A 16,305-nucleotide genomic window follows, 5' to 3' on the forward strand; every position below is an offset into this window, starting at 1 on the left:
TCAATTTTTTTAATTTAGTGTGAAAATTACATGTTGTGACACATATACCCTTCTGCCATATAGCCTTCTAATGACTTCGTATAAACACTCAACTATACTGCTATACAGTGTATTGAAGTAGTAACCTCCTATTAGGAAGACAAATATTTGTACTGTAGGAAAGTAAAGGCTTTCACACATTCCTGGGTGTCTCAGCATTTGGGCCAGTTGAAATAATGCAACTACTTAATGTCTTCAGATTTGCCTCCTTCTAGCTGCATAGACAAACATAAGAACAGCAAAGCTTTAGACAGTCACTAAAAATTACTGTTTTAAAATACTTATAACAAGCCTACCTCTTCCCCAAGCTGCTTTCAAAAGACGTTAGACTTATCTAGACAGTCTGATATTATTGTCACTCTGTAAATAACAGGGCTTCTGCTATTTAAGGAGTTTACTGTCATGATTTTTCTGATACCTTAGACTAGCCTGTTCTCTGATAAAATATTTCCCTCTTTAAAGTGAAGTGAGAACCGGTTGTGATGAACTGTTGAGGGACCATCTGAAACAATCAAGGAGTAATAAGGCCCCGCAGAAGTCCCTATTTAGCTACAAAGTTAGGCTCCGATGTGGGAGCACAGGTGTATTTTTCATGCAAAACTTTGAAAAGTTTCAGGTAATACTTTCTGCAGGAGCTGGTGTATTGAGTGTGTCTGGCTTGTGAATGGAAGCACTTTGGTCCAATCCTAAGTAACCTGCTTGTAATGTATCTCTTAGGTGCAGTTTCTTTAGAATATCTGGAAATGGCATCCTAATAAAAGATCTGTACTTTCTGACATGGGCTCTACTGGGAGGAAGTATATTTTAAATCTTGAGTGATGCAGCTTTGATTTTTAAGCTTGTACTGGCTTTCAACTTAAATATGTGGGTTTCCTTAGATGGAGGTGCCTGATTTTGCACTAAATGCAGGCAACTTATTGTCTGCTGTACATTTGACTGTAAGAAACTGAATGAAGTGAATTAATTCTGTGGCTAAACTAATTGTGGCAATAGTAAGCTAATTTTTTTTAACAAAGTGAAAGCTTGATTCAGGAAATATCAATAACAGCACAGAATTCCTTGGCCCATGGTGTCTGACACCTATAGGTTGCTCTGGGAGTATACTGGATAAGGCAGCTTGTCTTGCTTCCAGTATTAGATTTAATATCTTTTTTCTTTATTAGGTGCCTAAACCTGTACATCAGCCAGCTGCAGAATTTTGCTCTACTTCAACTCTTCCAAAAGATCCAGTATTGAGAAGGGAAAAACTTCAGGATCTGATGACTCAGATACAAGGGACTTACAACTTCATGCAAGTATGTTTTTCTCTACTGTTGTAGCACAAAGCTCCAATTCCTACTGAGTTAGGGAAAACAGTGCTGACAGTGTGTGTTTGCACTGAATGAATTAATCTAGCTCTAATTAGCTAACAGCAGCTTGTCAGATGAGTGTTTCATTTGTATGTAGAGTTTAATTTTTTTCCTCTCAATCAAAAGGAGTCCATTCTGGATTTTGATAAGGCTTCACCAAGTGCCATTGGTTCATCCCAACCACCTTCAGTTACTCCAGCAAGTAGTCCTGTAGGTAAGTAGTACTGTAAGTGTAAATTGTATGTAAGCTTTTGCAAACACTAACAGGGTTTGCTTGGGCTGTAGATGAGTAGGCATGGTAAAGACAGCTTGTCCAATTATAAAGAATACCAATGTCTGATTAAAAAAGGCAGTACCGAGCCACTTACCTGCTTATTTGTTGCTGGAGGTGGCTTAAGTTGGTGCATCTGCCTGGAAGCAGAATGCTGGTATTATCACTGACTGGCATATGCATCTGAACCCAGCTGCAGAATTGACATGCTGTATCTGTGCAACAAACTTGTCTAGATGTGGTGTATATAGACACAAGCTGTGAATGAGCTCAGGATAAAGAGCAGTTATCTAGCTACAATTAGAAAACTGGAACTTTCTACAATGCACCATGTTAAGAAACTGTTTGGGTGGCTCTTGGGCTGTAAAACACAATTATCCAGTTCATTAAATATTTAGTTGCTTCTTTTAATCTGGAAAGGGGGTATATCTATTGTGGTAGAAATATTTTTATCGTTGACATTACCTGTCCTCTTTTACAAAAAATCCTGAAGTTTTCAATTGGGTGTAGTTTACTGATGCTAAGTCTAAATATTTGCAGTGCATATGCTAAAAATAGTGTGCATCTTCACACACCAAATGTTTTGAAAATGTACAACTGCACACTGAAACTGTATGTAGTGTTTGACTTTAAAAGTAAATGTTGCTTAAGGCATTCTTTTTTTTACAGCTTCAAAAGAACAGAAACTGCCAAGTCAGAGTGATTTTCTTCAACAGCCCCTTCAAGTAAGTTGAAGTTGGGATTGCCCTGAGGAGGCAGAGCTGTAGCCAAAGAATGATAGAGAGGTTATTCACTAGAATAGAGTTAGTACTTCAATTGTTTTCTTGTTGTCAGTGGTTTTGTAACAAATTTCATGTAACTTAGTAGCTTGCAAGTCTAAGATCACTCAAATGCTGACAAAGTTGGCTGCTCTTCTGCTTGAAAAGCAGCAACAAATGTTTCAAATTTCTTGAAGTAAAACAGTGTGTTGAAGACATGCTGGAATAGTTTGAATATTTAACCCATGGATTCAAGTCCTGGCTAATAGTTGTGCATAGAGAACATGCTGCTTCTTTCCTAGATAGTGCATGTCTTCATCTTTGAGATCCTCACTTAATGCCAAAGATAGTGTTTCAAGCTTTGGCAGCCATGTTTAAGTGAACCTTAAATTCACTTACTGTGCTTGCATGTCTTGCTACTTTGGCTTTTAAATAGGTTTCTCTGCCACTAACAAGAATTCCTAAGAAACTTAGACTAACTGGTTAAAGCACTTCAGCTCCTGCCTCATTCTGAGGTTTACTTGAAAATGCCCAGAGTATGAGTTTTAGTGAAATCAAACATTTAAGATAGTCCTTCAAAACCTTATCTCAGTTGTTTTTTCTTGCAAGGCTGCTGCTTCATCTGTGACACTGCATGGTTCAAATACTTCCCTAGCATCTGCTGATCAGACTCTTTCTGGCTCTGAAACTGAAGACTTGGTGACACCACAGGTAATATACCCTGGGGCTCACTGGCATTCAAAGATCTGTGCGATAGCCAGCCCTAACAGAAAGCTGTGGTGGGGCCTCTCCTGGATAACTATTCTTGAACAACATACAGGGACAGAATGCAAGTAACAGTAATAGTATAGCCTACATTCTGGAATACTTAAAAGTCTTAAAAGTTGGAAAAGTCTTCCTAATACTGCATGAATGCAAAGTGAATATTCTGCCCCTTGAAATGGGAAGGGTGCGGGATGAAAAATGCAGGCTAGAAAGTGTAGTGCATATTCTTGTGGGAACATATGAGCAGCATAAATATTTGGTTTGGTTACAGTGTAGAATACTCCCTCTGACAACATAGAGGATGCATAAACTGGGAAGGGTATTGTCATGAAATAGCAGACTTCTGTGTAAGCTGAAGACTGAGATGTGTTCTCTCAAGCACTAACAAAAGAAATACTGGGAATCTGACCTCCTGATGTTCAGCCAAGACCTCGAATGTTGCTTTCTTAGCTGTATTTATGTGCAGTTAAATCTTCAACTAGCCTTCAAATATTGTTTAGAGCTGAAAATAGTGTTTCAATTTATGCAGATCACTGTCTTAAAGATCTCTTGCTAAGTGTTGCTGTGTTCAGAAACACAGCTGGGTCTTACCTGTTGGACTCTCTAATACAGTGTATGTAGATTATAATGGGGAAATGTTCATGCTTTTTAAATGTGTTTTGCTGATGTACATGCTATCAGTATACTGTGCATGTAGCATTTACTCTGTTCCTTAATGTACTGTATAGTTACTGAATGTAACAGTCTTGACAGGGATATTATAGTCTTGCTGCCTCTTGAATCAGCAGTTTTGGCCTGGTTCTTGACACCTTCTCTCACTTCTACTGTGTCATAAGACTTCTTGTGCTGACAAGGATTAAATAATTTTGCTGTTTAATATGCATCCAGAAGACTTGTGCTGTGCTATAATGTAGAACATTTGATTGAGCAGAATGTTCTGAGGTTTTTGCAGCTTACTGTTTGGAATTAGGGTTGCCTGTGCCCAGCATACCTCTAGTCTCTTAGGCTTGAAGTGTGGTGTGTCTCTTTTCTAGTCCTGCTTCTCATGGAAAGCGGTAGATAAGCTTTGTTTGGTCCCTGCCCAATCAGGTAATACACTCCATGGTGACAGTGCACTCTCCTGGTATGCAAGTGCAGTTCTGTCTGTTGCACCTGTGATGGTATACCTGGTGAGAATGGGACTGATAGTCTTTAGCCCCAGGCTGTGTATCAAAGTATAAGCAACTCTTAAACTTAGCATTACAAGTGTGAGCTAAGTATAGAACCTGCAGGTTTTGCGAAGGCAAACTAAAGTTTGAAGCCTTGTTTGATAGAGCTTACCAGAAGTTTAACATCAGACATGTCTTTCCATTTAATTAATGAGACAGGTGTGTGTCACAGACTTCATTGTAAATAACTGCTTGAAGCAATCTACAGTTCTTAAAATTATCTGACTTTGCAGGGCTAGTTGTACAACCTCTTGTGTAAGAAGGGTAATCCAAGTCTGAATGTCTAAAGCCAATTACTTGAAGATGACTATTTAGTACGTTTACTTTGGACTTAATGTTTGTCATGGTCTTTCAAAATCCACTTGTTTCAACTTATGCACTGGTATTTCATAGCTCTTCTTGTAATAACAGGTGCATGTATGACTCCTTCTAGGCATCAGCATCGCTTTCTCAAGAGACTGAGAAATATACTTCCCAGCCACTATATCAGACAAGTTCACGTATTTCTGAGCCACTGATACCTAAAAAGATAGAAATTACCCAGGTGAGCCATCACAAATACAGGTAAGGTAAATATATTGGTTGCTGAAATGTGTCTAAGAGCCTTACATTCCTTTCGACTTCCGATTCCTATAAATATTGGTATTCTAAATCAACACTTCATTTTGCTGTTTGTACAGATGAGACTTAATGCTGGTTAATACTTTGTCTGGACAACTCAGCATTGTTTCTAATCTGAAACATAATTGATTAAGTTGGGAGGGGAAAAAATCAAACCCCCTAAACTTCCTGAGTTCCTTTGGAAAAAAGTCACTTCTAATATCAGCCAGAGAATCATCTTCCAATAGATGGAACAGAAGGCATTCTATGTTTCATTAATGGTGGGGGAAAAAATACCTGATGTCTCTTTATTGTGAAATTACTTCAATGAGTGGTATGTATAGTAGCTCATAGGCACATTTCACTTAATCAGCAGAGATTGCAATAGAAGTACTGTTTGCTGAGGATGCACAGCAAGATTTGAAATTGTAAGCAAAAGCTATTTTGTAGCTCTACTACGTCCAAATGTCATCCTGTAGAAACTGCTGACTTCTGTCAGTCTAGGCTTTAGAACAAATTAACTGCTTCTGTTACTGCCTGATAACTATCAAGTGACCTTTCATTACATTTGTTCTTCCGTCAGGCAACCATTCCCCTCCCAAGTGAGCCACAGTCACCGTTGCCTACTTCAAGCACCTCCATGTCACCAGTACCACCAGCGCAAAGCTTTCAGTCACCTCCAGCAAGTAGCAGTTCTGTCACAATAACAGCAGCTCCCTTTCAGGCTATGCAGACTGTAAGTATGCAACTTGAGGCCACAGAAGAATAATTGACAATAATGCTAATAATTTAGTCCTGATACTGGGGAACTGGCTCCTCTTGATGTAGTATAGAACTTGATAGATCATTTTGATGTTTTAATGTTAAAAACCTAGATTAGAATTCTGCTTATCCAATGCCTTCAGAACTTAAAATAGATCATCTAAGAACAGAGATCCTGGTTTTGCTCTGTATAGTCCCAAAATCTAATACTAGGATATCTTAGTAGCCTCGAGGAACTAACAGGGAGAAGTCAGACCTGAAATCAACAGATTTATAGCTGTGCCCTAAGGTAAAGATGATTGTACTTAAACTGTTCTTATGCATAGATTTCAAATAATAAAGACTGCAGAGGAGAGAGGGAATCCTGAAGTATATAGTTGTTCGGACTAAAAGCTTTCTGAAGCCTGAACCTGTCTTGCTGCTTTTTAAACTGTTTGCTTTGATGGGGTTAAACTCAGTCCACTGGAATCATGGAAAATGTGTCCTTGGTAAAGACCAGTGTAGCTCATTATCCTATCTCGTTAACAAGTAGTCAATATAGATGTCTAGGGAATAGTCCACACAGACAATGAGCGGTGTTTCTTGCAAATAGATACTATTTTTTTCAGGCCATACATCGTTACTAATGTTCTCTAACATTGCTACTGTCTGGTAATCTGCAGTGCAAGCTTAGAGGAACTCAGAGGAAGGGTCTACATTTAGTTGTTCCCTGTACTTGGTCTTATTTACTCCTCTGATGCCTTCTTCAGAAGGTGCTAGAAACATTAATTTAATGTTCTTGCTCAAAAGCAAGCTTAGAAAGAGGTCATTGAGATTCTCCAAAGGCATTGTTCCTTTCAACAAATGTATCAGTGCAGTTCCACAACTTGCTGGACGGTATGCATCTTGCAGTATTGAGACATATGTAGGAGGATTTGGTGGAAGAAGGTAGCTAATAGCCTTTCAAAGCACAGGAATTAACGATTAAAACATTTGTGTGGTCTGTAGTAAATCACTACCATGACTTTTTCTCTTTAGTTTTCTGTATTTGTAGAAGAGGTTCAAGTAGAACTTTCCTCAGAGGTACAGAATTTTGATATAATTATAAATAAGGCAAGTGGTGGTAGGGAGGTGGTTCATCTATTTAAGTTATGTTAAGTGGCTAGGTGGTGATTTTTCAAGAAAGTGGAGAAATAGTAGCATGCTATGATCAAGGAATCCAGAGTCTTTCGGGGGACCCAGTCTATAAGATAAGCATCTGTTGTGATATGAATATGGAGTCTTGGTCTCAGTCATTCTGATTGTATCTGAACCTAGTCTCTGTGTTCAGAGTGCTTTTGATCATAATGGTACCACTGAAAGTTCACTTGAATTAATGCTGTGGTGTTTTCAGAGATGTTAAATGTTCAAGATTTCTCTTGGGATTTTTGGGTCTGGCAAACATCTGTCATTAAATTGCTGGGATGTTAATTCCTCTCGTAGTGGTAGCAGTCTAAATTTGCAGTGCAGGGTTTTCTTCTTCCCTGCATTGCTTAGATTCTCATTGCTACCAGGAAAAGACAGCCATTGGATTTCAGTAGATAGCCAGGAGTCAGACAGTTCCTTGCCAAATAGTGATAGTACAGTGACAGTAATGGAAGCATCTGATTACATGTCCTCAGATGTCTGAACATCCTTTTGCTGCTATTGTACTTATGGAAGCTTAAAGGCAGATCCTACCTGTAGCCCTAGACCTTTATTAGAATTCCACCTGTAACCCTCACTGTAGGAAAAAGTAGGCTTGCTACAAATACTCCAGGATGTGGGTGTTGACAGCCTGACTGCACAGCATCCTCAAATTTCTTTTAGGAAGAGGATTGCTTTGAATCACTTTCATCACTTCATCTGGTAAAGTAAAAAAAAAAACCACCACCACCCAGAATTTTATGTTATTTTATTATGGTTCAAAATTTATACTCAACACTTCAGTATCATGAAGGGTTTTTGTGCTGGCTCCCACTTAGAGGCAGTACTTGGTTTCTTGACCCTGGAAAAAGTGTTCATTTCCCATTTTAATTATAGAGGCTTCTGCAAATGACAAAAATTGTCAAGCTGTGAAGCTCTTCCTTGCATCTAGCTATAGTTTTGCCCTGGTCTGCCTTCAGACAGTTTATAGTCTTGGAAAATAGTCGGATACACCTCTAGACTAGTATCAGTACTGCTGACAGCTCTTCATGTGAAATTTAGATCCTTTTACTTAAAACAGACTTCTTTCCTATTTGATCTTGATACTAGTTGTCCCTTTTGACAGCATCAATTCTAGTAATTTTGGGTTATTGGCTGTAAAGCAGTACAGTCACTGGAGTGACTGAACTCTGGTTGATTAGTTTTAACTAACAGTAATATCTGCGCACCACCCTACTGCCCAAGCTGTAACATTATAATTTGAATTACAAGACTGTTACTTAGGTTATATGTTTACTCTGAGGGAACTTAAAACGGGCAGGAAAATTGAGGCTTAATTTACCGAAGGGGTGAAGGCTGTCTAATACAGTATTTGAGTGGATAATAGTGTTGCATCAGGTTCTAAGACATCTATAAACACCTAAATTCTTCCCAAATGTGAATATCTCATCTCAGCATAGGCTATCCCTACAATATAGCTTCAGGTCAAAAGCTGTAGGACAGGTAGTCAGTGAATTTAACAGTGTATTTTCCATAGAAGGAAAATAGCTTATTGTATGGTAGCTGTTCTGTTGATCAGATATGGTAGCTATGGTCAATCAAGCTATGTTTCTTGGATAGCAGCTACATAAACAGGAGTAAGTTCTATAAGTTTACTGAGAGAAAAGAATGGGTTGAAGTACAATGTTCTTGATTATTTCTAAGAAACAGTGTTCTAGAAACTGATCTGGGCATATGGATTTAAACCATGGCATAGCAGGGTGGTGGCATTAGGCAGAGACTTTAGCTGGTAGTCTTAAGCACTTGTCTTAAAATATGTTGTAGGTATTTAAAGTGAATGCACCACTGCCTCCGCGTAAAGACCAGGAAATTAAAGAGGATTCTTCATATTCGGCAGGATATAACCAGAGTTTCTCTACAGCAAGTACACAGACTCCCCCTCAATGCCAGTTGCAATCTTCTCATGTTGCAGAACAAACCTCTCTTTCACAAGAACCTCTCTCTTCAGGTGAGAACTGTACTTGATTCTGTATTTCAAGTAGTCTTTAAAGATCTTCAGGATATAGTAGTATTTTAATTTATAACTTGTGCTGCAAGTTCTTCTAACTCAGTGAAATTCTTAAATGCTGTTATGTAGCACCTGTTAACATTAGGGTTACATCAATTCTAATCTAGTTGATGGTATGGTATGTAAACTTAATTTCAAAACTGCTAGCAGGATGAAAGGCTGCTTCAAACTAGTTTCTATACTAGTTGCATGGACAGTGTCAGTTACATGCCTGAATTTCCCAGTAGGTGGGAAATTCAAGTATGCAGTGATACTTGTCAGTCAAACAATTGTTTGCTTGGCATTGAAGCAATGATGAATACTCTTATTTGGAACCATTAATTTGGTCTCTGATAATAGACACTAGTGCTGTCTAGCGCTGGGAGTTGCTGAATGCTACATAAGAAAGTTGGCATAAGCTTTCAGCCTGACCTGAGGAATAGTAAACTTCTGATAAGTGTAGTCTTGAGCTGCCTTATTCAACACAAAACTGACCTGCCTGACATTCAGATACTGTACCAGGTGAATTTATATAGCTGACACTAAACTTGAAATGAAACTAGCCCCTAAATATGCCTGAAACAGGTTCCAGGATGAAAGGAAGCTGACGACTAGGGATCTGGATTTATAAGACTATCTAATCAAGTGACTTAAGGTCATTTAAAACTCCTGTTTTTTCTGCCAGAGGAATCTTCATAGGAATTATACTAGAAATAGACTGATACTGTGTGAAGTCAGTGAGACATATGAAGATTAAGAGCTCCAAAGAACAATATAAGTATAGCAGTCAGGAAAGCATGTTTAGCTTGAATGTTCCTTCTCATCACTGAGACTACAGGTGATCAGCCTTCTATACGGTTTTTAATGGAACATCATGATTTTTTTGATTAATCTTGTGCAGTGGCTCTGCACAGACTTCAGAAAGGGGTTTAGACTATCACTCTGGATCAGTTTTAAGCTTTTTGGATTGATGTAAAGCATGGTCCTTTGGAAACACATTCATGGTTGCAAGGTCTGTATTTAAAGCTAACCATTCAACTGCCCTGTGAGTGAAAAGCATTCTTGAATACCTGTTGCTTGGGATTGAACTGCCTAATAACATGCGATAGGAATGTCTATTGAAGAGACTGAACCCAAATATCTAGCTTTCCACAGTTGTTTTATTGCTATCTAGATAAGATTGAGTTTGTCTCATCACTTTGAAGGATGTCGACACTGAGGTGACCTAGTTTATCAGATTGAGGTTGTCTTAGTAGAACAGTGTTGGTTCTAGGTGAAAATTCTTAATCAGGTGTTACTTGATTTTTATTCTAGCTTGCTTATTTTCTTGATGCTGCTAGCAAGTGTGTTCTGACCTAGGCAACAATCTTGTTGAATGCATTAGAAGCTTATACTGACAGCCTGGGCTGTCTACAGTATATGTTAATAAGCATTACACTCTACAGAACAAAGGGGAGGATACCCACTTATTTGGAGTAATGAAGGGGCACAAGAACAGGATATTCAGAGCAGCTTAATCAGTCTCTGAACTTCCTAATGCTGCCTTTGCTTCTAGGTGTGGTAACTTACTACAGTTATAAAAGCTTTGAATTCATCTGTGCCTTCTATTTTAAGCAGTGAATTATCAACCTGATGGAGCTGTTCCTGTTAGCAATGGTAGCCTTGCCTTTTATCCAGCACAGACTAATGTTATTCCCAGACCTCCTCAGCCTTACCTTAACAGTCGTGGGTCTGTCAGAGGGTCTGCTAGAGGTGGAAGGTCACTGGCTAATTCATATCGTTCCCCTGGTGGGTACAAAGGTATGTATATACTTACTACCATCTTAAAAAAAAAAATCTCATGTAGTAACACTAGAACATGATTTAACACAACATGGTATTACATTTAGATTCTATATGTGAAACTTAAAACAAGACTTTTTTAAGAGCAATGTGCAGAGAATGGGGTCTTCCTTTGTAGAATTTAAGCCAGTTCATTCTGACATGTAGTCACTGTACTTCGGGTGTCAGGTGAACTGGCAGAGCAATTTCATAACCTCTTGAATTATGAAAGTAGAAACTTTCACTAATAGGTTATTAAATTACTTAATTGTATAGACTTCTCTGCTTGCTATTTAATTTACCCTTCTGAACTTTTTACCCCCTTTATTCTTTCTCTTGGCATCTGTCTTGCTAAAATTCTGGACAGGTATTTTTCTCTTCAGATGTCACCTGAGGTATTTGCCCAAAACAAGATACTCTTTGCTTAGTGCTGCTGGCTTTAATATTACCAGCAGAAACTGGGATGGGGGAAGAGGTTCCCAGTAGTGGAGAGCCCTTCTGGATTAATAACAAACTGAAGGGTTTTAAGAGAAGGACTGTTTGGTCTCTGCAAATCAGTTGCTATTCTGCTACTAGCTGAAGTACTATGGAAAGTTTCATCTGACTTTCAGCAGATACCAACTTAAGGTTGTTGATAGCTGTGGCCTATTCCACTTTGAAGTGGAAGGGCACTTAGTCTGTGCCTTAAATGTTTGTTGTTTCAGTTACTGGGCTGAGACTGCTCAATACCTTGTAGGAACATGTACCAGAAAATGAGTTACGTAGTTCTAACTTCCCAGAAGTTGAGGGTTTGGTAGTTAGTCTAATAGCTAAAGATGCTAATATTATAGTACTTAAATGTATATAACAGTCATAGCTAAGCATCTGTAATAGCAAAAGGAAGCATTTCTTAATTCTGCTAAATCCTGTCTCTGGATCCAGGAAGTTTTTCAGCTGTTCTGTGAAGTCCCATTAATATCAAACAGGCAATTGTTAAGGTCTGATGTTAATACTTCTAAACATGTAATTTTGATACATACATTGGGTAGTTCAGAGTAGCTAATGAAATGCATTCTGTATAGGAGTGGTGAGACACTGAAATAAGGAATAGATGCATAATTCATAATGTAATACACATGGTAATTGCCAAAAGGGAGCTCTAGTTGTATTCTGGACTTGTACTTGTAAACCAAACCATGAATAATATTGAATAATCAACCTTATTTGAACAGGTTTTGATGCTTACAGAGGCTCACCTTCAATAACTAATGGCAGCTATGGCCAGCTGCAGTTCCCTGGTAGAGATTATGCTGGAATGCCATATTCTCAGAGGGTAAGCATTGACTTTGTTTCCAGTAGCCTTCTTGAGCACTGTATAGGAGATAAGTCTTCTAATACTATAGCTTTTCATTATCCTAGTAGGTGCACTATTCTTTACAAACTGGAGTTTAGTTTTGTTTCCTAGATTAAACCCTTTTTTGGAACGGTGGACAGCAGTTGAAATAGGAAGTCCGTTCAGACAGCTAACATTTCTGTATGACAGGTTGATTTTTAGTTTGAAGGGAATTGTCAGAATGCAAACAGATGGCAAATAAGATGTGGCATAATGAGTCCATTTTACTATGGATTTTAAAGTTAGTCCTCAATGCCTCTGTAGTATAAAATAATGAACTCTTAAATGGATTGCTGTGAATGTGGTTAGGCAAAAAAAAACCACAACCCAAAAAACAATGTGTAAGAAAGCAAAGGTTCCTGGTGGGAGGAGGGTCTTCAGCTTTGAAATGAAACATATTCTTCTGTACAGACTCACAGACTTGTAACAGACCTGAGATTTAAGGTAATGCTCAATGAACTGAACTGAATGTATAGTTCAGAAGCTAACTTGCTAGAATCGGCATAGAAATAGCTCTTTAATTCCATACAAACTATTGTAAAAGTAAATTTTCCATAAATAAGGTTGTTCAGCTACATCTTAACTCTGAACCCTATCACTGTCTATTCTAGAGCTTGAATTAACAAGCAAAATGCAAATGAAAAAATACTGTATTTGGTAGTCCCACTTGTTTTCAGATTGGCTCATAGCAATCTTACTAATATGTCTGTTCTTTTTAGGATGTTAATTATCAGCAGTGCTATAAACGAGGTGGGATAACTACTGGTCCTCGAGCAAATTCAAGAGGTGAGGCTAACATCAGGTTCCCAGTGGTACATGTATGTGCTTAGGCATAGCAGATGCTGAAGTGGAGTGTTGCTGTGAATAGTGAGAAAAAGTGTACTATCACTGATCAAACAGATCAAGCTTGGTATAAATTACCAAGACAGATGAAAGCTTAAGTATTGTTCTTAGACAGTCAGCATTGCATGGCAGCAGATTTAATGTCACCTCTCAATTTGGTGTCTTCACATGCCAATGTTTTGGACACAATGGTACCTTACTGAACTTTCTTCACAAATAAACTGACCAGGGTGGTTCCCATGTTGCATTTGGCTTCATCCCTTAATTGTATGGTCTCCCCTGATTCTGGGTGAGCTATCACATCCCAGAAACTTTAAGATAACTTTTTCTATGAAAAATAGTTTGTTTAGGAATACAGGTTTACTCTGTACTTCCATGCTGGAGTACAAAACCTAAAGAAATACGTAAGACTAGCTGTTTCAATCCAAGCATGAATAGTATTTATTTTGAGAAGTTGTAAACAAGATTAATTCTGGAAAATGTGCTGGAAAAAGCTGGACTTACAGTGCTATAGGTGAAAAACATGAATAGTAACTATATACCACTACTTTGAAGAATAAAGGGGAATTATGGCATATAATGGGAACTGTTCTAAGATAAAGCGGGTCATCTCTCAGTCAGGGAGGACTCATAGAATATACTTCAGAAGAAAATTAAAAGAAATACGAGATTGTGGCGAGTTACAGTAGGTATCAGTAAGATATCAGTGGCAGCTTTACTTAGTTTTCTTTGATATCTTAAGGTTTTCTTTTCCAGTGGACGTAACAGTGGCTTGAAACTTGAGGGTGACTGCTTTACATTTCTTAGATCTATTAATGTCTTCATTCTAGACCCTTTTAACTTGGATATTTGAAAAGATAAACAGCTTCATTTTGGGGAGCGGGGTGCAGAAAGCTTAAAAGCAATTCTGGTTCTTCAAACTTAAAATATTCTAGCATCATAAGTTGTTATGACCTACTAAGAATGCAGCTCCAGAAGAACAGTATTGAGGTAACTTTGAAGTGCAAATTCAGGTCTTGAGGGTGACTAAACGACTACTTGGCTCCTGGTAGTCTTTCCAATTTTTTCAGAAGTTATATTTTATCTTCACTCATAAGTTAGCATATGCTTTTTTTATGGTAATATATGTATGTGGCAATACTAAAGCTAAAACTATTCCAAGCTAGTGCCCTCTCCTATTTAATAGTATGAAAAGTCATTGTTTATGGTTAAATTATGGTCCATCCTGCTGAATGCTACAAGTGAGGTGAATTTAAACCAGCGTCAAAGTTCTGTTCTCACTTTGACAACTTCCTGTAGCTGAAAGACAAATCTGTTGCAAAGCCCATACACTTGCTGCTTAAGATTATGCCTGCAGGTTTAAGGGTGTCCTTCTGTTATAATACTTATTTATCATTGCTAATGATCTTTAACAGCAGGGTGGAGTGATTCCTCCCAGGTGAGCAGTCCAGAACGAGACAATGAAACCTTTAACAGTGGGGACTCTGGACAGGGAGACTCCCGGAGCATCACCCCTGTTGATATGCCAGTGACGAGCCAAGCTGCCACCATACTACCAGTGCATGTCTACCCCCTCCCGCAGCAGATGAGAGTTGCCTTCTCTGCTGCTAGAACATCTAACTTGGCCCCTGGAACTCTAGACCAGCCAATTGTGTTTGATCTATTGCTGAACAACCTTGGAGAAACTTTTGATATCCAGCTTGGTAGGTTCAACTGTCCAGTGAATGGTACATATGTCTTCATCTTCCACATGCTGAAACTGGCTGTAAATGTTCCGCTGTATGTGAATCTCATGAAGAATGAAGAGGTCCTAGTGTCAGCATATGCAAACGATGGGGCTCCTGATCATGAAACAGCTAGTAACCACGCAGTCTTGCAGCTGTTCCAGGGAGATCAGATCTGGTTGCGTCTGCATCGGGGAGCCATCTATGGAAGTAGCTGGAAATACTCCACCTTTTCGGGATACCTCCTTTATCAGGACTAAAATCCAGTGCGATGTTTACAAAAGCTGCTCCAAACACCTTGGTGGAGGGGGGTGGGACTAGCTTTGCACTTACTACTGACTTTATAGAAGATACGTGGTTCCATTACGGGGGGAAATGATGGTCCTGTTGTGCAAGGTGAAATCATGGAGTTGGGGTACTGAATCAGCACTAATTTGGCACTTTATCAGTTGTGATGTAGCCTTGCTAGTAAAGCTGTGAATGTATATTGTTTGCACTTACCCTAAACTGTATTAATGTCCAGCTTACTACACTATTGATTGCCTCAAGTATGGGCTATTCACAATGCCTTGTTGTGCCTCAATAAAACAAGTTAATATGCATTTTAGTATTAATCTTGCCAGTGGTCTTTTAATTTTAAAATATATCAAACTGAGCTTATTCCTGATGTGGAGTGTATATGCATGCTATTACATAGAACTGGTTTTTACGTTTCAATAATTCAGGGTCATCTGTATAGTTTACATAAGATTACTTGTTTATTTAGGTCTTGCCTAATGCCATTCTTAAGAGCGTTCCCTTGATCAAAATGAATTCAAGATTAGTTACATACCTGCTTCCTTTTTAACCAAAAGGTCAAGAAATTAGAAGTGAAATGCTACATACTTCATTAGGACTACTTATTTTAAATGCATATCCTGTCAAAAGCTAGCTTTGTCACATCACCTATCCTTCAGTAGCGATGTAATTGAAATTCTTAAACCTCAAAACAGTCACTGATGGGCTGGCTTGCACTGTTTGTTACTCAGCTGCAACATATTTTAAAGTTAAAATTGACCCTTGTGAAGCACAAACATGGATGGCTTTACTCCCCCATGAGACTTGAATCGGATTGTAATGCAAGTTATCTCCTCCTTCCAGAGAACTGCTGAGGAACTTGGTATTTGTAGTTGAAGCCTGCTGCTTGCGTTTTAAATCAAACCTGCATACAAATGCTAGGAAGCATTTATGGAAGCCCTTTCTTACAGCTAAAGGGCTGTGTGACCAGTCTTCAGCAATCTCTTGTGGCTGGAGAACTGAAAAGCCATGATGTATGTCCTTGTCTAAGCTGCAGCATGTCAAATACTATAAAGCATTTCCATGTTTAAAATGGAAGTATGAACTAGTAGGAAGACTGTAGGTCACTGGCTCTTTCTACTTTTAAAAGCTTCAGTAGTTTTAGCAGTAGGAAGTTCTTTATCCGAGTGTATTAAGGTAGCTGGTGCAAAAGCCTGACCGGAATATCTAAGGATGAACTAGAACTCTGCACAGGAAAAGCAGTTCAGCTATCTGCTTATTTAAATGAAAGTAAAAACCTAAATAGAATATACTTCAGACCTGATAT

At 38.5% G+C, this 16,305-nt stretch overlaps 1 protein-coding gene across 1 annotated transcript in view; it reads left to right on the forward strand.

Moving 5' to 3' along the window:
• The window catches only part of CAPRIN2 (caprin family member 2), a 34,690-nt gene extending 19,386 nt beyond the window's left edge, over positions 1 to 15,304 (forward strand). Inside the window, exons 11-21 of the mRNA XM_075163045.1 lie at positions 1,203 to 1,334; positions 1,515 to 1,602; positions 2,329 to 2,384; positions 3,027 to 3,128; positions 4,824 to 4,934; positions 5,574 to 5,726; positions 8,720 to 8,903; positions 10,557 to 10,742; positions 11,975 to 12,075; positions 12,855 to 12,921; positions 14,394 to 15,304. Of these exons, the coding sequence (XP_075019146.1) occupies positions 1,203 to 1,334; positions 1,515 to 1,602; positions 2,329 to 2,384; positions 3,027 to 3,128; positions 4,824 to 4,934; positions 5,574 to 5,726; positions 8,720 to 8,903; positions 10,557 to 10,742; positions 11,975 to 12,075; positions 12,855 to 12,921; positions 14,394 to 14,962 (1,749 nt within the window). The 3' untranslated portion in view covers positions 14,963 to 15,304. The remainder of the gene's footprint in view (positions 1 to 1,202; positions 1,335 to 1,514; positions 1,603 to 2,328; positions 2,385 to 3,026; positions 3,129 to 4,823; positions 4,935 to 5,573; positions 5,727 to 8,719; positions 8,904 to 10,556; positions 10,743 to 11,974; positions 12,076 to 12,854; positions 12,922 to 14,393) is intronic.
• Positions 15,305 to 16,305: the final 1,001 nt, after the last annotated feature.

Source organism: Calonectris borealis, chromosome 1 (genome assembly GCF_964195595.1).
Source record: "Calonectris borealis chromosome 1, bCalBor7.hap1.2, whole genome shotgun sequence".
Lineage (NCBI taxonomy): Eukaryota > Metazoa > Chordata > Aves > Procellariiformes > Procellariidae > Calonectris > Calonectris borealis.